This window comes from Tenebrio molitor, chromosome 3 (genome assembly GCF_963966145.1).
Source record: "Tenebrio molitor chromosome 3, icTenMoli1.1, whole genome shotgun sequence".
Classification (NCBI taxonomy): domain Eukaryota; kingdom Metazoa; phylum Arthropoda; class Insecta; order Coleoptera; family Tenebrionidae; genus Tenebrio; species Tenebrio molitor.
In genome coordinates this window covers 5,737,039-5,759,722 of record NC_091048.1, presented here as the reverse complement: position 1 = coordinate 5,759,722, position 22,684 = coordinate 5,737,039, and the positions used below count along the sequence as shown (strand labels likewise).

Below are 22,684 nucleotides of genomic sequence, written 5' to 3'. Positions count from 1 at the left end.
AACTTGAAAGTAATCAAACCAACCGATTACTCTCTTCACATTCATCATTATTGTCAACATTTCACATCTGCATTCACTGATTCACAGTTCACACATAATGCTCCTTGATTCGCTTCCTCTTGCACACACTCCATAATACAACACTCCCTTTTAAATAATCCATTCTATTCATCTAATCACGTACTGTGCATACCTCATACCTGTTTGGCGAGGTAACAATTGAACGCTTCACACATGTGTCGCCATCTCTTCCCAACATTATTGTTCAAAACAACAACTCAACAACTTACAGTTTGCTAAAACAACTCTGCGATGACAGAAGATGTCTCGCCCACAATTCACGCTGTCATTGCGGCACTGACAACACCACGCTAGCTAGATGTTTGTATGGATGGAGTTTATTGTAGCGTGTGTGTAGTGTATGTGTGGCGTTGTCACTGCAAAAATCCCAATTTTCTTGGAATGTAGTGTGCTCATTTCAGTTATTTGAACCTTGCTTCTGACAATAGAACCAATGCATTTTCGTCTGTGAGGAGTGTAAGTGACGGCTTAATTCATAATTCGCAATTTTTAATTCGTACAGAATAATGCATATTCATGAGCTGCCATTCTAGACAAAAATAGTTTTGTCGTGGACAGTCGCAAAAGTTTTTTGTTATAATTGGGTTTTTTAGATGGTGACAGCTTATCTGACCGTTTTTTGCATTTCTGTCACTCTTTTCATTCAACTTTTTACAACTTTGACACAGGAGTCGATTCTAACCTCATTTTCGACCTAGGAACAACTAAAGGAGTACGATGGAGTTCATTAATTTTTTTTATCTACTTTTACCCACTTTGCTGTAATAATTATTTTCTTGCAAGTTTCTATTTCCTATGATGACAGGTGCGTTCTAACAAACTACAACCTTGCACCTTAACATTACCTACTACCATTGTTATCATAAGAATAATAAAATAGTTAGTGTTGGTTGAACAATAAAATTAATTTTTCTACGCATTAATAAGTTTATATGTACAGTTAGGGACACGGAATTTCGGGCATTATTTTTCTGTCAACGTGACATTCAAAAATTAAATTTTGAAATTTATTTTCTGTTCACATTAGTCGCATGTCAATCAAAATCGTCGCAAACGGTAAAATTGAGGTTAATAATGTAGGTAAAGCCTATTTAAAAAATTTTTACGGTATATTGACAGTAATGCCCGAAATTCCGTTTCTCGAACTGTACCTACTTATATACACAGTGGACCACAAGAGGACGGGACAAGGAATGGTACACTGCGCTATTTGTTTCACCTTACAGTCGGTTTTTGTCAATAAACTTTACAAAGGTCAACAATTTCCAATAAGAAATAACAAAAGGACAGTCCAATCCAAGTTTGTGACAATGATGTTTACGGTTATATTTCGGTCACCTTGATCAAAAATAGAAGTTCATTATTATAACTATGTTTTCGAGAATAAATACCTACTACTCGTACGTTACAGCATTAGTGAAAAATAATCTAGACACTCTTATCGCTTAATCCGGTGTCTTTAGGTAAATAAATTGGAATTGAGAAATCGGAATTACTTTATCGTTGGTTGGCACTTAGTCAGAAGAGAATATAAAATCTAACAGGCACTTGGATACCCACAATAGTGAATATAAAAAGAGAAATAAACACATTTCTGAAATTTGTTCTTCATAGAATACAAAACCAAATATCTGACTTCATAAACATCACATTCTGACTCATAGATATATCAGTTAATTTCAAAATTATAGAGTACACCTAATTTTCTACAGTGTAAAATGCACTTACATTTTTTGTCAATGATCAATGTCAATTTTGACAAACCAAATGCCTAATCTAACCGAAAACGCGAAAGTGCTCATTCTTTCCAAATTAGAAGATGGGTGGTCCATCCGAAGGGTAGCTCACTATTATAACATCGACAAGAGCACCGTGCAGAGGATAAAACACACTATTATGGTGTTCTAAAATATCAACGACATTTTATGTTGTCAAACTTACCTAACCTATATAAAAAATATGACACTTAAATTTCAAAAAGGCATCTTTACATGTGGAAAAAACTGTAATAAATTGACTTCTTGATTTTTGAGGTGTACTCGATAATTTTGAAATTAACTGTACATTTGCTCAGTTTGAATCCATTGTTCACAGGTTAGAAAAATACAACTTTTAGACTTGATGACAACAGTACAAACATTTCGACACAGACTCGGTCAAATTCTTAAGTTTATTAGTCGTTTCACACGCGTTCTTGATTTTTTCAAAGACATAAATTGATGTAATCCGGGCTTTTAATTAAGCTATCATTACGCCACATGTTTCCATTGGGCTTAAATCAGGAAACTGTGAAGGTTAAAACATGACTACAGTTGTTCATTTTCCCTGGATCAACTTTCTACAAGTTTAAATGAAAGCTTTGCGTGATTATCATTTTCATTACTTCCTGCACATAATAAAATAATCCTATGACAGATTCTCAAACCCCAATCCAATAAATCCTGCTGAAATAAAATTATACATTCGTCATCACGGAAGAGTATTTTTTAATGTTCTGATATCCAAATGATACAAAATTGTTGTATTTGCTTTTCCTCATTTTTACATAGTGCAGTTATCAAATGTATCGCAAAATAAGCAATTTGGTGGCGTAACAATTGCATAAGTATCTAACAGTAATTTTAAGCAAAATTGACATATTTTGATGGAGTAAAAATCATGACACGCACTTTGTTATTAAATGATAAGAAGATTTAATTTGTCTCCATAAAAATGAGTAATCCGATAATAATATATGTACAGTCTAATAGTTTCGTGAACTTTAACGTATCAATGATTATTAGAAGACATGAGCACCAAAAAGAATGGATTAAACTTACGGTTTTTAGATGAGGTACGCAAGTGGTTCATCATTTATTGCTTCTGAAAACTGGTAACGAAATAATATTTATTTCAAAACCGTTCAAATCTGCCGTGACTGGCCATGCAAAATCTGATAGGTGTAGGTCCGCTTGCCGTGTTGCCAAGTTTCTTTGTACACGGCTAGTAGATTTTTAACGAAGGCTACGGATCTGTCATAAATTCCAAATAGCTTATTGGCGCGCCTGGTTACTTTTGCTGGTAGTGCCAACTTAACGACAAGTCCCCAATCCACACATCTATAACGTTCCAGCTATATTTAGTGGTGTCTCCGGTGGGTGAATTGAAAAATAAAATATAGTTTTTTACTCCTATATCACAAACAGAAAAAATGATGGTAATTGTTCACTTTAACTACTTCTGGAATTTTCGCGTTTTTTCTGGCTAGACAGCCTCAGGACGTCCTCCTACATCGTTTCCCACCAGTCAAACCTTGTGCAAATGAAAATTTTCCTTACCCTTTAGTTATACTAAGACTAGGCGCGACCTTGAAACACAACAAGAGAAAAAAAAAGGCATTTGCACAAGGTTTTGAATGGCGGGACACGATCTAGGAGGACGCCCTGAGGCTGTCTAGCCAGAAAAAACGCGAAAATTTCAGAAGTAGTTAAAGTGAACAATTACCAAAATGATGAAACACCCTTTAGTAGGCAAAACTAATAATTTTTAACAGAGTGTCACCTATGTATAGCATTCAATTCATTAATGTATTTTCTTTGTTCGACATTGTCAGAATTTGAGAATTTTTTCTTGTGTGAACGGATTTTGATAAATGTCACAACTTGTCAAAACGAACCATCAAGCTAATTTTAAAGATTTTAAGTGATTTGGAGCCTTAAAATAATTATTTATGCAACAAGTACAAAAAGTTAATGATTATTGCACGCGACCTGAAAATTGTCCCCAGAGTCGCAGGCAAGTGGGACAACACCTCAAGTGCAATAATAATACTTTTTGTACGTGTTGCATGCAACATTTTTCCTATGATCGAACAAAAAAACGAGAAAAAAACAACGATAAACAACAGTTCAGTCCTGTGCGTCGTGTGTGAAAAATGCAATGAACACTCACTTTTTGCACGATCGTAGACAGACTGTTGACAGATGCGTACAATAAAGACTTTATTGCACTAGTACAATTAAGAGGCACTTTTTCTAGTAAAAACAATGCAATGAACACTCACTTTTTGCACGATCGTAAAAAAAAAGTTGGTATTCAACTCGTTTGTGTGTAAACTGGGCTCTTTATGGCATTCGTGAGTCTTTAAAATGCTCGTTTTACACGAACTCATTAAATAATATACTATTATACAGGAGACATGTTGTGCAGTGCGAGTGTAAAGTAGGAATAAATCTCCTTGATTTTATACTACTGATTTTTGGCACAAATTTGGGAACAGGTAAATTTGTATTTTTAAGTTGCCATCTTTCGACATAGATTACACTTTTCTATTTTATCTTGTCGCAACAATCGGTTAAAAGAAAAATTAATTAAAATTAGTAAATTTCAGTATGAATAAAAATATCACATTAAATTCAATTCTCGCAATGAGCTGCACCAACTTCCTGACAGATGGCCAAACGATATTCAAATTTCAAATTTGTTGAGCACATTATGAATGACCTAGTTTCGTTTTTGTTTGAGAATGTTTTCCCTATTAGATAGACGATCAAAAGACAAAAAAATACAACATTTGACCCCTGTTGTCATTTTGAGTCGCCCCTCCTTGCACCGGAACTGGGTAGAATAGAAAAATGCAGTCAACGTCAAACGATGACAATTTTGAAATAAAAATTCATCTTTTCGAGGATTTTTGCCAAAAAGCAAAGAGATAAATTTAAAGGATTTTATTTCATACTTTACAGTATAAGTTTCACAATAGATTTTTTACAATTTTAAAAATAGTTGATACGATAACAAACTTTTGCAAAAGAAAAGAATCAAGAAAATATCAGATTGATGAAAATGTTACGAGTCGCGTGTGGTTCATATCGTTTTGAAAAGTAAGGCTACGCTAGCAGTAATCATCTTTGCATCAATATTAAAGTCTGTTTCTCACAAAATATTTATGAATTCTAGTGAATTCATGATTTCAGTCACGCAATGAAACTACCGAATTTGAGATATTTTATAACAATATATACTTAATTTTTAAAATCCTTTCAAATTAGCTGTGAAATTTCATTGCAACAAGTTTTTAATATAATTTCACATAAATACAAAAAATAACATGCATACATTTTAAGTAAGTAATTCAAAGTAAGTAATAAAATAGATTGAGCTTGAACATATGAACACATACATTTTTGGAGCAAAAGTAATAGAGGACATGGACATTTTACCTCAGCACCAGTCCATTATGTTTAATTAGTCTACGTAACAACATCAACATTTTTTTCTTGTCTACCTCCTCTTATCTCTTCTCTTATCGAATGGAAAATGTGAAATATGTTCAGTTACGATATTAGGATATTATGACCACAACTTTCGATGTGTTCTCCCAAAACGAAATATTTTTTCCCCTACCGTTTAGAAATGTAGGCTGTGGATACCCCATTTTAGGTGAGAAAATTCAACTTTCTCGCTTAGGTAAGAAAGTTAATCATGAAATGTTTATGGTAAAACTGTACCAAAATACAAATGTCAAAAGTGTCAAAAGTGAAATAAGTTATTGATAAATGAAAGCCAATTCAATAAAGCAAGTTGGTAGATCAATCATATAATCTGGAAAATAAACAGATAAGCTAGGTAGGTACTACAACTTCTGTTTATTTCAAATTTTCGAACAAACGTCAAATCTTCAAATGCGATGACAAGTTAATTAAACAAATAACCCAGCCTACTATTCAATTCTCAAAATTTTCGTTTTAATCAGGAATATAACTTTTTTTTAAATTTTTTCAACGAAGTTGTGCCGGTAGGGAAAAAATAGTATTCAAACCTTGTTAAGAAAATGCCCTTGCAGACCTTGGACACTTAGAAACCTCGCCTACGGCTCGGTTTATAATCTTTGCCTGCGGTCTGCAAGAAGACACTTTCTTACTTTGCCTTGGTTTGAAATATACTACCTATTACAGGATATGTTAACATCAAGTTGAGCTATCAAGGGGACCAAAATATGTATCTACTAGATGTTGCTTTTAAACCTTTTTGGTACCTCATTTATTTTCAAAAACCTGCCATTTACATTTAGAAATTTTTGTATTTTTTTTTATCCAATTAATAAATTGTGTATTTTCGCACCGAAATAATTGATTTCTTTTTTTGTGTTTCAGGTGTCATGTACTACACTTCAGAACTAATCCCGGCGAAATTTCTCATTTTAGTTGCCCATTTTATTATCTGCGTATTATTATTATGGAACAGTCCCCTGAGCGTGAAGGCCTGTTTAATGGAGGAGGTAACAGAGGAAGTGTATCGGATTCACCATACTCAGTGAGTAATAATATTGCACATCACAAATAACTATGGTACATTGTTAAATTGTACCAATTTATTTTTAAACCACTGTGATGCTATTTTTAGCTCAACGTTCTTGACAGATCAAAGAACTATTATGTTTTTCATTTAATAAAAGCTGTAAAAAGATAAGTACTCATTGTGGTTAAACTATTTGCCCCTACTATTAAAGTTGCCCAGATTTACTATAAGCGACGTAATCTTTTATGTAAAGTGACACTTAGAAACGTAATAATGAATTAATATTAAACTAAATTGGGTTCGAAACCGGTTTGTGCTTGTTGTGTTTACATACGTCGCATATAGCTTCACAACCTTCACTTGATCAGTTTATTAAAAACATATACAGTCTGTTCCGTAATACAGTTCCGTAACAGTTAGTTAGTTAGTTGTATGTATATTTAATACCTATACAGGTTTATAAATTATCCGATTTTCGACATTTCCCACTAACTCAATAAAATACAATAAAATATAATATAATAACTAAAACTAACTAACTAAATAATTCAAAACAATAACAAATTAGCAGCTTTCCAAATACAATTATCCCTCCCCACATATTGTCCCTCTTCTCCACTCAACCTTCTTCATCCATTCGATCCCTCTTCCGTCCTCATTCAACATTTCTTCTCTACTTTCCTCTCTCTCTCTCAATTCTACGCATTCATTCAACATATGTTCTATCGTCTCCTTTTTTTCTCCACACATCCTGCACACTCTAATCCTATCCTCATTCCAATATTTATTCTCTCTCTCCTCATTTCCACACCTAAATCTTGCTATTATCACTCTCTCCTTTCTACTCTCTCTTCCTAGGTACTTTGGTAGTTCTTCCGTTATTATTTTTTCATACTTCCCATTGTACCTAGATTCCCTAATTCTCGTTCTTCTTTCCTGCACTTGCACATCTCTGTCTCTCTGCACCAATTCATATGTCATTGCTCTGCCTCCCTCTCGCATTCTTTCTATCTCCGCTCCTGCATAACCATTTCTTTCGAAATATGCCTCCCTCTCTTTCCATACCCCTTTTCCTATTTCTTTCCTTTTTTCTTTCAGACACTCTTGCAAAATTCTACACTCTCCTCTCTCTATCAACCTCTCCTCAAATCTTATTGCTCTCTTTCCTGCTTCTATTCTTATTCCATCCCTTTTTGTTTCCTCCATCACTATATAGCCCGGTGTCTCTCTATCTACTCCTAGCACCCATTTCAAATATTTTCCTTGCACCCCTTCCAACCCTTCTTGCTCTCTCCATCCCCATATTTCCGCTCCATACATCATCACGCTTTTCACCAGACTATCAAACATCATTATTCTCCTTCTAAAGTCATGTCCAAATTTTCTCTCTCCTATCCCCCATACCGCTCCTATTATCTTATTCGCTTTTTTTCACTAACTCTCTCACATGTGCTGCTGCTGTGTTTCTTTCATTCATCACATAACCTAAATACTTAAATTCTTTCACTTCTTCAATTTTATCCTTTTCCCATCTCCACTCATTTATTTTTCTCCTACCACCCCCCTTTCTAAACACCATCATCTTGGATTTCTCTACATTCACCGTCAACTTTTTCCTCCTCATATATTTCTCCATATTTCCCAACATTTCTTTCATACCTTTCTCCTCTCTCGCTAGCACCACCAAATCATCCGCGTATGCCAAAGACCACACTTTTTCTTTGCCCACCACGACCCCCCCTGCCTGCCCCTTCCTGAACATCTCCTCTATATCTCCTATAAACGCTGCAAACAGGCTGGGGCTTAGTGGACAACCTTGTCTTACTCCCTTATACGTCTTGAAACATTCACTCACTCTTCCATCCACTCTCACTCTACTTATCGTCTCTTCATATATCTCTTCTATTTTTGTTACCAGATGCTCATTTATCCCTTTCTTTCTCAAGTATTCCCACAGTAAGTCTCTTTCCACATTATCAAAAGCCGCCTTCAGGTCTACAAAAAATGCATATATCTTGCTACCCCTCTTTTTTATCTCATTTCCTATTATATGATTCAAGATATATACGTTGTCCATAGTCCCTCTACCTTTCCTAAATCCCGCCTGCCCGTCTGGTAACGCACCCCGCTCATTCATTTCCTTCATCAGTCTTTCTTCCACAATCATCGCGTATACCTTATATGCCGTATTAAGGAGCGTGATCCCCCTGTAATTGCTGGCTGTATCCTTTTCTCCTTTCTTATATATGGGGCATATTATCCCCTCCTTCCACTCCTGGGGGAAGCCCTCTCCCTTCCACACTCCATTCATTATCTCTAACAACCTATCAACTTCCCTTTCAGTTCCATACATCCACGATTCGTTCTGTATACCGTCCCTCCCCGGTGCCTTTTTCCTTTTCAGTTTTCTTAGTTGTTGCTCTAATTCTTCTCTTGTTATCTCTTCTATTTCTCCCACTCTGTGTTGTCTCTTTTCCTTTTCTTGTCTGTTTTCCTCACCCCCCAACAACTCACTGAAGTACTTTCTCCATTCCTCCATAGTAATTCTATCACTCACTATTTCTCCTTTTTTCTTTCTTTCCCTATTTATGTATCTCCACACCTCTTCTTCCGTCTTTATACCTTTCATCTTCATTTCTTCTTCCATCCGTTTCTTTTCCTTCTTCTCTTTGCATACTAATTTGTACCTCTTGCGTGCTCTCTTGTACTCTTCCTTCGTTGCTTTTTCTTTTTTCCAATTTCTGAGTTTCTTTCTTGCTGCTTGCTTCCCTTCCCTACAGTTCCGTAACAGTCCAATCAAGTTCAATTACCCTAGTTAGAGCAGTGCCAAAATAATTGGTAGAAAATAGAACGAAAGATTAAAGTTTTGTTTTTTAAAAATAGTACCTACAATCCAAATTTGAAAAAATTTTGCGCCTCCTTTTTTTCGAACAAATCAAAAATTGGAAACTAAGAATTTTTTTTTAAATGTGACATACCTGGGTTTCCACAGATGTAATTGCAATCTGCCAAATTTTAGACTATGTGTGCTGCTCCTCTATTCTGATTGCGTACCCCTATTTTAAAGAATTTGCAAAATGAAAAGAAGTTTCAACCAGAGGTCATAGCATATGGAAGTCCACGTAATAAATTTAACCACGAATAAGACTTGTTAAAATAAACATTTTTTATTTATCAATCAATTCTTCAAAACAGAGTTAAAATTAAATATAATTTGAACCGTAAAATTCATACCCGCTCATGTGTTTTTTATACATCCATTGATAACGAAGCACGAAAAAAGAATTACTCGATTAAAATACTCGAATGAAAGACAGTAAAAACTGTTGGTATTAGAATAGCGATCGTTCTCTCTTCAAAAAACTGTAAAGTTTTTACCGCATAAAAACATTTTCACTCACGCTTTCGTTTCAATTGATGATTATCTCATGAGCGAAGTGTCAAATTGAGGGTTAGAAAAATGTAAAAAAAATATGTATTCGATTCAGAAAAGATCAATATGTAAAAAATTGTTTATTTGAAGAGTTCTATTGGTGATTGAATTTATTACGTGGACTTCCATAACACCCTGTATAGAGGATTGTTTTGTAATAACTGTAATTACATGCAACAATTTTCTTATTAATTTTGAATTTTACGGAACAGGTTGTTTATATCAAATTATTTAATATTTATGTATACTTTCTAATTGGTAAATTGAAGTTTATGTAAAAATTAAACAACACATGATAATTTTTATTTTGGAAATATTTGTAAAGTAGTATCTTGTAACCTAGCATGTCAGAAATAATTCATTAATTAGGATTAAATTAACATTAATATCTATGTTACTGTTCCTTTTGTTTATTTACTAATAATACATATACATATTTATAAAGTTCTTCAAACAGTGTAACTTATAGATCTGAATTAAAACAATTTCGACGTCTCACAGAATGTTTGATCTAAATATTTTTTTGATAATTATCAAATTATTTCTGAGCAATAACAAATAAATATATAAATTTTATGACTAATTATTATTATTATTATTATTAGTCATAGAAATTTATAGATTTGTTATTGCTCAGAAAAAGTGTTTTTATCTTCAAGAGGTCGAAAATCACGCCCTTGTGTAGGTATCTCTATAGAAACGGTTGAAGCGGCTTTTTTTGTAACCGGACTTGAAACACTTCAAATCCTGGGAGTTGAAATGTCCACAGGCGACTCGAACACGAAATATTTAATAATTAAATTATCCCTATTAAAAAAAGCGTCTAAAAAGCGAAATAACGAAATTATTACCAAATATTTAACCGGTGCCACTGTGCTGTAACACGGATGACAAATGTCAAAATCAAAAATTGCAAGCTGGCCGTTCAACGTTAAAAAGTAAACTTTAGACTTTACTAATAATATTGCAACAAGAGAACTAGGAACTACTGGTGCCATAAAATTTGAAAATTGTCATTTTACTGTTACTGCAGCAAAAGAAAATAAATGAATTCATGTCCGATTTTTTTTTTGTGATCTGCTTGAAGATAAAATAGTGTATACATATATCATTGTGCTCTCTTTGTGCTTCGCCCAATTGCCAACCTCGACTTCGTCTCGGTCTTCAATCTCTGGGCTTAGCACAAAGAGATTCACTTCTACTCTTAATAATATAAAAATAGATTACATAGAGATGTCAAGAATTAATTTATTATAATTGAGATCAGAAATCATTAATGATGATTTCTAGGAGTTGGCTTAGTTCACGTTAAGATTAAACAAGGTTTTGTGTTTTTATTTTTGTTGTTTTGTGTTTATATTTTGAGTGACAAGCAAATTAATTTGTATTTGTGTTGTTTGAATGATATAATATGTAAATAATATGTAATCTATAATTCAACTCTTGTAGTAATTCGGGAAATCAAATTAAAAAATGCTGAACCTCCGCAGACTATAGAAACAAAAATTAATTTGTAGATTGCTTCAGATGCGGCTTATTGTTAGTGGTTTCCTAGTGATGCTGCGGTCGTCGATGTATAGAGCCTGACGTTTCGTTAGCCCCGCTGCTAACTTCGACGACCGCGCCATCACTCGGAAACCATTAATCCATGGACAACGGCGGCGAAAGTCTGCATCTTACATTCCCCCAGAATGCATATTGATAATGGCATAGCTCACACAATTGATAATAAAACATTAAATATTTTGTGATCGTGTTGTGAACTAATCTAACTCTTTCAAATAATATTTTACAGCTCTTCCGTAACTATGTATATCATTATTCATTGTTAGTAAGCAATGTACTGTTTTACTAACAAGTTAAATATTTTTCATGGAATTTGTTTATTGCATTTTGCCGTACAATCAATCAATCTAGAGAATTCAATTGACCGAGAAAAACCCATATAGATATTAATTGAAGTATGCTGCTAGAATGGAGCAGTCCAGCAGTTCACATCAATAGCCAAATAAGGAACAGTTAATCAACATAACCTATACAAGGAACATTACCAGTTGTTTGTATAGTTATAGATTATAAAAAGTTTGATAAAGTTCATGGACAGTAATAAATTACAGATACTACAGTACAAAATGGAAGTTTATCAAAAACAGGTTTTTGTTTTTGAAATAGGTACCTATCGGTGATTGTGATTTACTTGACGGGAAATGCAACTTGTATGAATTAGTCTAAGATTGATTTCTGACGTTTGTGGCTAAGTTAGTTCTTAAATTTTTGTATCCTGCGAAGGTGGATTAATGACACTCATTTAAAGTATTGGTATTTTATGGACACCGGTTGTTACTTCCGCAACGCAGAATGTCGGAGAATGCTGGTTTGAAACTATTTGAATTTATTTTTAACGTAAATTTGGTATGTTTAATATCGCAACACGGATATCTTTTTAATACCAATACTTTTGTGTATTTTGTTGCATATATTTTTATTTTGTGGCCATAATTAGAAAACCTTTTTTTATAAGAAGTAAATTTTTAATACAATTTGGTTGTAAAACGGTTACGAAAAATGTATACAGGGTGTTATTGAGATGCGTGACCAAATTTTAACCACGAGCTACTGGCTTCGTGTAGAACTCGGAAAAAAATATTTAAAAAAGTCTATGTTTTAAAGCATATTTCCTAGAGGTTACTTCGCATTGGCGTACATTTTATAAAATATTATATACACAGTGTATTTTTAAAATGTGCCGAAATTTTACCTACGAGGTTGTGGGACAACGTAGAAGACTAAAAAAATTGTAACTCAAAAAATAAATGTCATTTTATTTTTTGACATGGAGTTTTTTTAATATTTTTTCCGAGTTCTACATGAAGCCAGTAGCTCGTGGTTAAAATTGGGTCACGCATTTCAATACCACCCTGTATATTCATAGAATTTTACCGTGCCTATCTAGAAAGAGATAAATTATGGTGGCCATGTGCAGAATTCGTAACTGTCTCCACCAGACCGTAAATAATAAGGGTTTGCTGCTATTATTTATTATCTAGTGACTCACCACCACTGCGACATTTAAAAACGATATTCAGACTGGGTTTTGTTAAAAAAGGTAATTACATATTTGGCAAGTTTAGATGAAACACAGTGTCGAAAAAGTTCTATCTTAAAGTAATGTCAAAGTATAATAACGAGAAGGATAAGTTCTTGGCCTAATACGAAAAAAGTTACCCAGTTTAAGAACAAATTTGTATTCGTTCAGCATAATTCCCTTATAACTTATTGTTAGAATGTTAACATACCAGTCATTAAATAATTCTAGATTTTTTGAGCAAAATCGCCCGTCTTGATCTGCAAAACACTCTTCAACTTTCATTTCATTTCAATCAACTTTTTTCTTTTGTATTTTTTGAATTTTGAAAATTAATGTTTGTTTTTTGGCCAACGTTCAGGTATTTGGCGATTCACTAAGCAAATAATTTCTCCATGCCCCTTTTACATGTCTAAATCAAAATGCACGACACGTTACTCGAGGATTTTCATCCCCAAATACATTTTCAACGCAGCGATCCCTTGTAATCCTCGCAGAAGATCATGGCTCAAGACTCTCTAGTTGCACCGTTGATTTCGCGCTTTAAAGGGTTGAAGCCAAAATGTAAAATTGTCGTTATAAAGTTCCCTAGTCTGAAAACTATTGTATTAAAATGTTTGTCTTATGTTTCCTTTAAACTTATAATATGCAATCCACTTCCACACTTTCGTTCTACGCTTCCTGTTTCATGAAATATTTGACGGTGATAAAGCTACGCCATACGTCAACGGAAAGAAAAGCAAGCATCAAGCCACCACATGACTACAGTTTTTTTTTAACATAAACATACGTTATAACAACAATATTTGACTTATTATTTTAAAATTAAAGTCTAATAACCTTTGGAGAACGCTTGAAGTAGATATTGATTATTTCATTTAAAGTTGTCACTGTAAATCTTCATTACATGTTTATTTAGAGAATTAGTACTACCTTTTGGTGTCCACATTGCGTATTACTTTTAACTTCAACTGTAAATAAATTACTGCGTTGAAAAAAGTAATTTGGTTCTAGTTACACACTCGTACCTTTTTTAAAAATCTCTTTTACATTAAATGTGCATTACTTTTTTTTTAGTTAATTTTAGCCCGACAGCTTGCATTTGATGCAAAATTTTACACTTACATTTTCACATTCATGCTATAAAGATGAATACGACAATTGTGCATCAGCACGATTTTTTTTTAGTTTTGTTTGTTCTTTAAAAAAATATCTGCCTAGAATTTCCACTTCTAGTATTTCACAACAGTATCCCGGCATTATATTCTATATTTGTATGAACAAAGAAATTAATGTTAAAATGTTTTCTTATAAAGGATTCTTTGAGGATTAAAGTAGCAACTGTGGGTTCTAAAAATAACTAAAATCTGCTAAAAGTAAGCCTCGATGAAGAAGGTTTTTCCGCCTAAAGCAACACAAAGAATCACGGAATGCTTGAAGTTTTGCCAATTCTTTTGCATTTCAACCTTCTTTTATTTAACTACAAAAAATCTAAATCTTTCTTGAGACAAGATTTATGTAGCCTTGTTTTTTTTTACAACCACAAATGAAATTTCTTTTTACTAAACTCAATTATTATAATAGAAGTTGAAACATAACATTATTGGATAGAGCATTTAAATAAAACATTCGACAAATATTTGTGTGAAGGCTAAAATTGTCACTTGCTTTAATCCAACAGTCTTTTTTTCTATTTAAAATTTATTCTAAATGTGTCATTAAACCAGAAAAAAAAACGTTAATGTGCCAGATACTGTTCTTTCTTTCTTCTTCTTCAGTTGAAACATTTTATTTTTGAACAGAAATGTTTAATTATAATTATGTATTAAGTGTAGTAATTAATTTTTAAAAAATTGACTACTATGAAGTTTGGCCAATGCTCATTGTATGTTTTTTACGATAACATAACATTTTTAATGAAAAATTAACCCTGCCTGAATGCTGTTTTACCGGATGCGATAGAGCAGTAGTAACCTTGTTTGTGTGTCATTTTTACTTTACAATAGAGTCATAACCTGCATTATGTGTTAAAGTACTGTTACGGTTTTCTAATTAGGGTACCAGCGCAGCGGTATTCACAGCTATTGCCAAAAAAGAACCTTCTCGGTACCGAAGATGCACGCCAGTAGATAATCTTAACTATAAGTTAACTTCATACATAATTATCTGCTTTTAATTGTCATTTTTTTACATTGCAGGCTGGTGGTTGGATTGAGTGTAGCTATTGGAATGATTTGTTTTGAACTGTTAATTTTTCTGATTGGTCTAACCATGTTTCATACTACATCTGCCTTGTTGTGTATCCTTCATTGCCGTCATTTTGTTTGTTTTTGTTTTTTTTTTTTTTTTAAATCTAGAAGCTACCGCTTTGGTTGCGATCTACAATCAAATCTTTTGCAGTTTTTGCCGAATCGAAATAAAATGCAATAGATTAAAAAATAAGATTGCATGACCGAGAAATGCGAACATCGGTATCGATTGATTGAACAACATAAATGATTGATTAAGACGGATAACAGCAGCAGAATCGTGGTTATCACATTCTTCTGTTGTTTGTCTGTTTGTTGATAATTTCGAATCGGTTAGTGAACTAAATTAGTAACTTCGCAGATTTGATTGAATAAAACTATCTCGAATTGTCGGTAAGACAATCAATGCCGAAATCAACTGCGCAGCTGTTATATGTAATTGATTTTTCATTTCTGGAACCGTATTTTAATTATTTTTTTTTCAATTACTGTTCCTTATCACTTTAATTATATTGATAGACGCTGTTTGCAAATCGATGTTGCAATTGTGAAAAACAAAATGTTGCGTCAACGTGTCGAATTATCATAACTATGAATTTTAAAAATGAGGTAACTGCCATAGGAACGTTAAATTGCGTCAAATAGACAACTGTCTTATCAGTTATGCCAGAACTGTCATATTTACGTCTATTGTCAGTCAGTTTATGATAAAGTATAATTGTGCCGTTAATAATTTGCGCAATTACGCTCTTTGATGAATGCTAATTGTTGTTAATGCAACGTAATGTCAAAATTAATGAACCACCTATGAAAACAATTTCAATTTAAATTTAGTGTAAGTGGACTTAAGCTATTGAGAATCGTCAACCTTATCAATAAATGTTATAAGTTTCATTAATTTAATAGTTCAATTGTTTATTAATTCACTTTGAAAAAGAAGGAAAGTGAAAAATTATGTCATTTTATGAACAAAAATCTGCTTACATGGACAATTTATCTAAATTAAAAAGTTACCAGTTGTAAATGCCAGAGAGCAAATGAAAATGGCGAAAAGCTTTAATAACAAAGTAAATTCTACTAAGTAAACATTACTAAGGAAAGCAAGCTCTATAAATGCACAAAAAATGTATGGAATTAGAAACCAAGTGTTTTACCAGGAAAATGAAAAAGAAACTAGAATTTTTCTACACCACGACACACTTGCTGATTTTGAAAATGTCAAATTTAATTTGAATTTTAATGTTTGGTGTTTATTAACTGACCACTCGTTAGCTGCGATAAAACGAATATAAAAAACGAAAATTGGACTGAAGAGCGCGAATAAAACATCAATGTCACAAGTGACAGTTAATAACAAATTAAAATTAGGTATCTATTTCAAAAAGGCGGCACAATAATATTTTTTACCCAAAATTGTCCTAACCCGACAATCATTTATAGATACCTTGTATATTAAGAAAGATGACTTCTTTTTTGCTACCAGGTAATAATGAATACGATAACATTTATTTTTCATATTCGCATATTTATATTTGTATTCAAAAAAATGATTTAAGTGCTTTAATTTTTAAGTTTTCTTTTCTTGTGCTAGCCATTATAATTTTTCCAGACTTCATCGATTAAAAATAAAAATATGCGTTTAAAAAAAGAAATTCTTGTTAAAAAAGAGATAAGTTCTACAAAAAATGATGACTTCAGTATATATATACACTCACCGGCACAAAAAAACGACTCATTATGATTTTTTTAATAAATGATTTTGAAATTATATTTGTGCTTATTTTTCTTTATTATAGCTAAAGTGGGATATTTTCAATGATCGGGAGTGCTATGGTCACCATGGCAACCGAATTGTTTTGTTTAAATAAATAATTAGAAAATTTGCGTTTTTCCACGTTGTGTTTTTGTCGGTTGATTTACGTGTTAAAAGATTTAATGTGACAATACGAGATACTAATTCAAAATGCTGTTCAAATTTTGGCAATTTTTCATAACATAAATTTTTTTCTGGAAAATTACTTTTTTTTTATTAAAATTTTATTTGCTGTGTTTAATGTTTTGTTTGTCGGATATTCTTTGACAAAGAAGAACTTAATTAACACTTATCAATACAACATGATATCAAAAAAAATTTCTAAGACAATGAATTACTTAATTATATTAATACAATTCAAAGTGAGTCGTTTTTTGTGCCGGTCAGTGTATTTTTAATTCACCTTATAAACCATTCACGATTATTTCAAATTCGGACTATCTATGAAAATCTGACATTTTAGTTGGCAATATTGTGATTTGTCTTAATAAATCTATTTTAGGTTATAATTCAACCGAACACTGCTCCCAAGTTGTTACATTTTTTAAATAATTGAACGCATTAGGAACAATAATCGTAAAATTGTAATTGAAATGAAACATACATATTTGTAGGGCAGTTCTGGGTAAATTCTTATTAACTAAATTAATGACGGAATTGACAACAATGCGAATATTTAAAAACGAAACGTCATATGACAGGACCTGACGCCAATCTAACAAAAAAATATCGCGGCCTCCTGGGTGTTTAAAATAATCGTGAACGGCATATATACTATTAAGCCAACATTAATAACAATGAAATTGTTATTGCAAAAGCTAACTCTAGAGACACGTCAAAAAATATAAAATTGATTTACCTAGTCAATATTTTGTATGGAAAAGTAACAAGCATCAAGAAAACAATCTAAAGATTTGGATCTATTTAATAAGCTATTGTTTCAATGTTCATTAACCCATTCGAAAAGATCTATCGAGATTTTATAAATTCTGTGTAAAAAACAGCTCTTAGAAAACCCTGTATTGGCTGTGCAAATTAATTCGGTACGTTTAGATTTACCCATTCCATGATTTTAGTTTCAAATATCTTTCTGTTTGTAAATGTTACTTTTAACGTTTACAAAATTTTAAATGAGAGAAAGAATCATTCCGCAAAGCTTAAAAAGAACAAGGATTTACATCAGGGCGTTTCAGCTAATAAAAAATCCATCTGAATTCATAGAATAGTACATTCTTCAATTCAATGAGCGTATAATAATGGCTATCATTCAAGAGGACGAAAATTCCAACACGAGCCGTAGGCGAGTGGTGAATTATTGTCCGAGTGAATAATAGCCATTATAGGCGAGTTGAAGACTATACTTTCTCCACGACTATACCAGGAAAAAGCAATCTTTGATTTTTAATATTTGACAATTAAAATTGTGTCTTACTTGTTGAGCGGTTATTATACCCTTGATGACTCGGTGATCCTGCTCCTTTAAATCGAATTACTTTGCACACCTAATATTTAAAATAATACAATCAGTTAAACGAAAACCAGTTATAATAAACAATAATTAAAGGTGTTTTGGGATTATCTGGATTTGGAATGCGAACACTGTTGCGCATTGTTTATTTATTTGAAGAGTTATCTCTAAAAATTTCGTGACTTCGATAGTTCTGTCGTGGCGGTTTTAAATAGCACTATTTTGCTATTGGAGGTTTCACAATGATTTTAATGCTTTATTTGTTGCTCAACACGCGGGACCGGTTAATTACGAGGTTGGTTCATTCACACACCAACAATACGTGTAAATTCAATTTTTTTACACATTTTATCAAAACATACCTTAACTCACGTGCAGCTATTGGTTGCCATGCTAGTGCTTGCCTTCTTCTGAGCTACATCATACTAGATGGGTGGCAGTGCGGGTGGTTTTGGTGGATCTTTTCGTTCGGTTCGATACTACCAATCCTAAACGACTCGTGCATACTTGTTGACATTCTAGTCAATAGAAAGTACTGATCAATTAGGACATTTCATTTTTTAATATCTAATCTTGTCATTGTTAAGTGTTCAGTGTGATAAAATTTTGCACAAATCCGTCCATTTTGGCTTTAGCTCTAGATATATTTTTTTGAGATTTACAATGTAAACGTCATGTGTAGAATAATAAGTTTCTAATTAAAATTTTTCAAGTGTTTGTTTTTTTATCGCCTGAGGTTAATTAAAAGTGATAAGTAGTAATTGAAAATGGTTTTATCAACGCTTAGGGTTAAGTATATTTATTAAGACGTCCTCAAAAGTCCAGTCGAAGAGATGTCATCAGCCGAGAAGGTATGATAGCGACCAGTCCATCTCTCACACGCATATAATTGTCACTCTAACTTAAAAATTCCATCGAACGCTCGGTGCCATTTCCCAAAGACTTCTCCATGTTTCCAGGAGATATCAGTAGTTCGCCCGTCATGGACGAAAGTGTTAATCCTAGCGGGAGTCGCAACCACGATCGGTTCCTCCCTTCCGGTTGGCTACAACATAGGTGTAGTCAACTCACCGGCAGGTGTAAGTATTCACGTATACAACAAGATTCTAATCCCTTCCTGATGTTCAAGGTGATCAAAGCCTTCTGCAACAGTAGCGTCCAGAGCCGCTACGGATCGGTCCTCGACCGGGGAAGTCTCGACTTCCTCTGGTCCACCATCGTGGCGATCTTTCTAGTAGGTGGTACCGTAGGTTCCCTCGGTGGTTCCTTCTTCGCCGACAAAGCCGGACGCAAAGGTGCCTTAATCGTTAGTTCCGTTATAGGAGCTGTAGCCGGGATTTTGTTTTTCGCGTCCAAAGTTGCCAACTCGGTGGAGATGCTGATAGGGGGGAGGCTCCTGGTGGGGATATCTTCAGGTTTTGACACTCACACTTCTCGACACTGTTATAATGACGATTTTATCAGGTTTGATAACTAGCGTGATGCCGATGTACTTAACAGAACTGGCACCGCGACCTTTGAGGGGTCCCATGGGAGTTTTGTGTCCGTTGGGAGTCACTTTTGGTGTCTTGGTTGGTCAAGTTTTGTCCCTGAGTCAAATTTTAGGTACTGCGGCTGTGCGCTTCTGACCATTTTGTTTGTAAATGTCTGTTTCAGGCAACGAAAACTATTGGCCTCACCTCCTTGCTTGCTACTTGCTCCCCCTGCTCGTATGTAGCGTAGTTTTGATTTTTCTGCCTGAAAGTCCCAAGTATCTTTTCATTATCAAGAAACAACCCCACTTAGCTATAAAACGTGAGTAACCATAAAACCACTCGACTTTTGTACAGTGATGATTTTCTTCCAAACCAGAACTGGCTTACATAAGAGATGTCAAAGAAGAGCTGCTCGACGGTGAGATTCAAGAGTTGAAACTTGAAGAACAAGATAACGATGACGATAAAGGCGACTCTTGGAATATATGGAGGGTGCTTACCGATCGTTCCCTTCTACTTCCACTCCTTCTAGTTTGTAGTCTTCAAGCTGGTCAACAATTTAGTGGGATTAATGCTGTTGGTACCTCGACACATCTCAAACAATTTTTATAAATCTGTGATTTAGGTGTTCTACTATTCGGTGGAGATTTTCCAAAAATCTGGACTCTCGCTGGAAAATAGCCAACTTGCTACCATCGCTGCTGGGTGTTGCAATCTCTTCATGGCAATTCTCTCTATTCCAGTGATGGCAAAATTCAACAGAAGAACCACATTGCAGCTGAGCTTGACCACAACAACTTTCTTCCTAGTCCTTTTAGGAATAGCAATAATTTTGACTGTAAGATTTTTTGCATTGGCAATTTCCCTTTTATTTTATTTTCGTTTCAGTCTCAAGTGTCGTGGATGTCTTACTTAAGTATCGTAGGCGTGTTGGGTTTCGTAATTTGTTACGGAATCGCTCTGGGTCCCATTCCGTATTTTATCGGATCAGAGTTGTTCGAAGTCGGTCCTCGGCCCAGCGCTATGGCTTTGGGAAGTATGGCCAATTGGGGAGGGAATTTCGTTGTGGGGTTGTTTTTCCAAATCATGTTGACCTATTTAGGGGCGGGTTCCTTCTTTATATTTGCAGCTGTCGTAGTCGCGCTATTTTTCTTCGTCAGGTAATAAAACTAGACCGTTTTTAACTTCAAAATGTATTATTGTTTTTTTTTTCAGATTTTATTTACCAGAGACTAGAGGACGGGATCCGGCCCAGATAGCTCTCTTGTGTAAACAAGGTTTCTCGTCACGGCCGTTGGAGTCGCCAGTCAATTCTGCAAGCACCGTCGAGACGTTTTCAGTATCTGACGTAAAAGAAATGTGACTATGACGCTGCCTCACTTTTCACTTGCACAGAATCATCACGTTTTATACATTTATCAAAAGAATTTATAGTCACGTCTTCCATTTTGAATAAAGAGATTTAAACAAAATTATTTGTTGTACTTTGTATTTAAAATTTATTGTAAGAAAATCAAGACAAATTTGAGCTTGTCATAACTGCTCGAGGCACTCGAAGGAAAGAAAAGTCAAGGAAAATTCAAACAATTTTATTTCAGGTTACTCATTAGTAGTAATTAATAGTTTTAAGGCCAATACGTTTCGTTTTGATGGTTTTCCAACCATAATTAATGTCGCGAGCAATAAATTTTGGTCGTCAATGTCATTTCAAAAAAATTTAAAAAATTTCCCTGCCTGATTATGCCCGTCAACAAAGTGTCAAAAAATTGAGAAAAAAATGACAATGTCATCTAACATGATGATAGGTTAATGATATTTACGACTGTTTTACAATGGAGCATTTTCGATTGCGTCAAAGAATGACCTTGACGACCAAAATTTATTGCTCGCGACTGTACTATGGTGGACAATAAATTTAGGCCGGCCTGTCATTGGCTTGACATCAAAATGTGAAGCTGGCATTATGTTCAACTAACCCTATTTTCGATTTTTGTCACTCTTGTCATCGTGACAGCGATAATCAAAATTAAAATTGGGAAAAGAAGCGTGCGCCAGAGTGAAATGCTTACTACAAATCAGTTATGGTAGTGCGTCATGATCTGTAAGTTACGAAAAGGGCGGAGAAAACGCCAAACAGCTTGAAAACTTTCAGTTTGACAAACTAACACATCAGTCATAATGACAATATATGGTCGCTTGCACTGACTTTTTTGAAATGTCAGAAATTTGCCGGACTAAATTTATTGTCCGCCATAGTACATGATAGAAGAAGACACATTTACTGGTTAGAAGACACCTTTGCAACAAAAATATTGCATACGTTTGTTGTTTTGAAACAGAAAAGAAAAGGAAAATTGATTTAATATTAAGAAACAACCTGGTACGAAAAAACGTTCCTAGAAAGACCAAGACTGGGCATAATAATTGGAAGAGGAAGAAAAGGAGTTGTTGATCGCTATAGGCAAAATGATGAGCGTGATAGTGATAGCTAATCTTGTCAAGATCTCTAAATGGGTATAACTCCACACACGTACCTACACCTTCCATTGGATTGCATATTTAAAACGTTAGACACTTAAAAAGAAAAAAGATCTACATAAATCGAATGCGCATTTGTTGTTCACGGTACTAACCTCAAAATCGAAAGTGCAATTTCTTTGACACTTGAACTGACATTGATCATTGACATTTCCCATTTTAAGGTTAATTCTTGGAGATAGGAATGAGACTGTTAACTTTTGAACCAAAAGTGAGTGGTACTTGGAACCCTCAAAAGACACAACTTCAAGTCAAGATCTTTC

At 33.8% G+C, this 22,684-nt stretch overlaps 1 protein-coding gene across 5 annotated transcripts; it reads left to right on the top strand.

Moving 5' to 3' along the window:
* Window positions 1–333: 333 nt before the first annotated feature.
* LOC138125466 (solute carrier family 2, facilitated glucose transporter member 1-like) lies at window positions 334–21,355 on the top strand. 5 transcript variants are annotated; one of them, XM_069040798.1, is made up of 11 exons: window positions 6,228–6,375; window positions 15,077–15,177; window positions 18,787–19,259; window positions 19,368–19,487; window positions 19,538–19,823; window positions 19,873–20,013; window positions 20,065–20,202; window positions 20,260–20,459; window positions 20,509–20,721; window positions 20,772–21,043; window positions 21,099–21,355. In XM_069040798.1, exons 3-11 carry the CDS (start codon window positions 19,242–19,244, stop codon window positions 21,244–21,246), a joined length of 1,536 nt encoding a protein of 511 aa, XP_068896899.1. In that variant the 5' UTR covers window positions 6,228–6,375; window positions 15,077–15,177; window positions 18,787–19,241; the 3' UTR covers window positions 21,247–21,355. The 5 variants fall into 5 exon arrangements, with proteins under 5 accessions (XP_068896895.1, XP_068896896.1, XP_068896899.1 ...); XM_069040796.1 differs by having other exon boundaries at window positions 19,350–19,487; XM_069040794.1 differs by lacking the exons at window positions 15,077–15,177; window positions 18,787–19,259 and adding an exon at window positions 334–537 and having other exon boundaries at window positions 6,216–6,375; window positions 19,350–19,487.
* The last annotated feature ends 1,329 nt before the right edge of the window (window positions 21,356–22,684 follow it).

What these genes read in the sequence shown, in the direction of transcription:
- LOC138125466 (XM_069040794.1), top strand. Translation starts at nt 6,298, where the DNA reads ATGGAACAGTCCCCTGAGCGTGAAGGCCTGTTTAATGGAGGAGGTAAC. An exon ending in AATTTAGTGGGATTAATGCT is followed by an intron (nt 20,460 to 20,508) that starts GTTGGTACCTCG and finishes TCTGTGATTTAG; the next exon opens with GTGTTCTACTATTCGGTGGA. An exon ending in GCGCTATTTTTCTTCGTCAG is followed by an intron (nt 21,044 to 21,098) that starts GTAATAAAACTA and finishes TTTTTTTTTCAG; the next exon opens with ATTTTATTTACCAGAGACTA.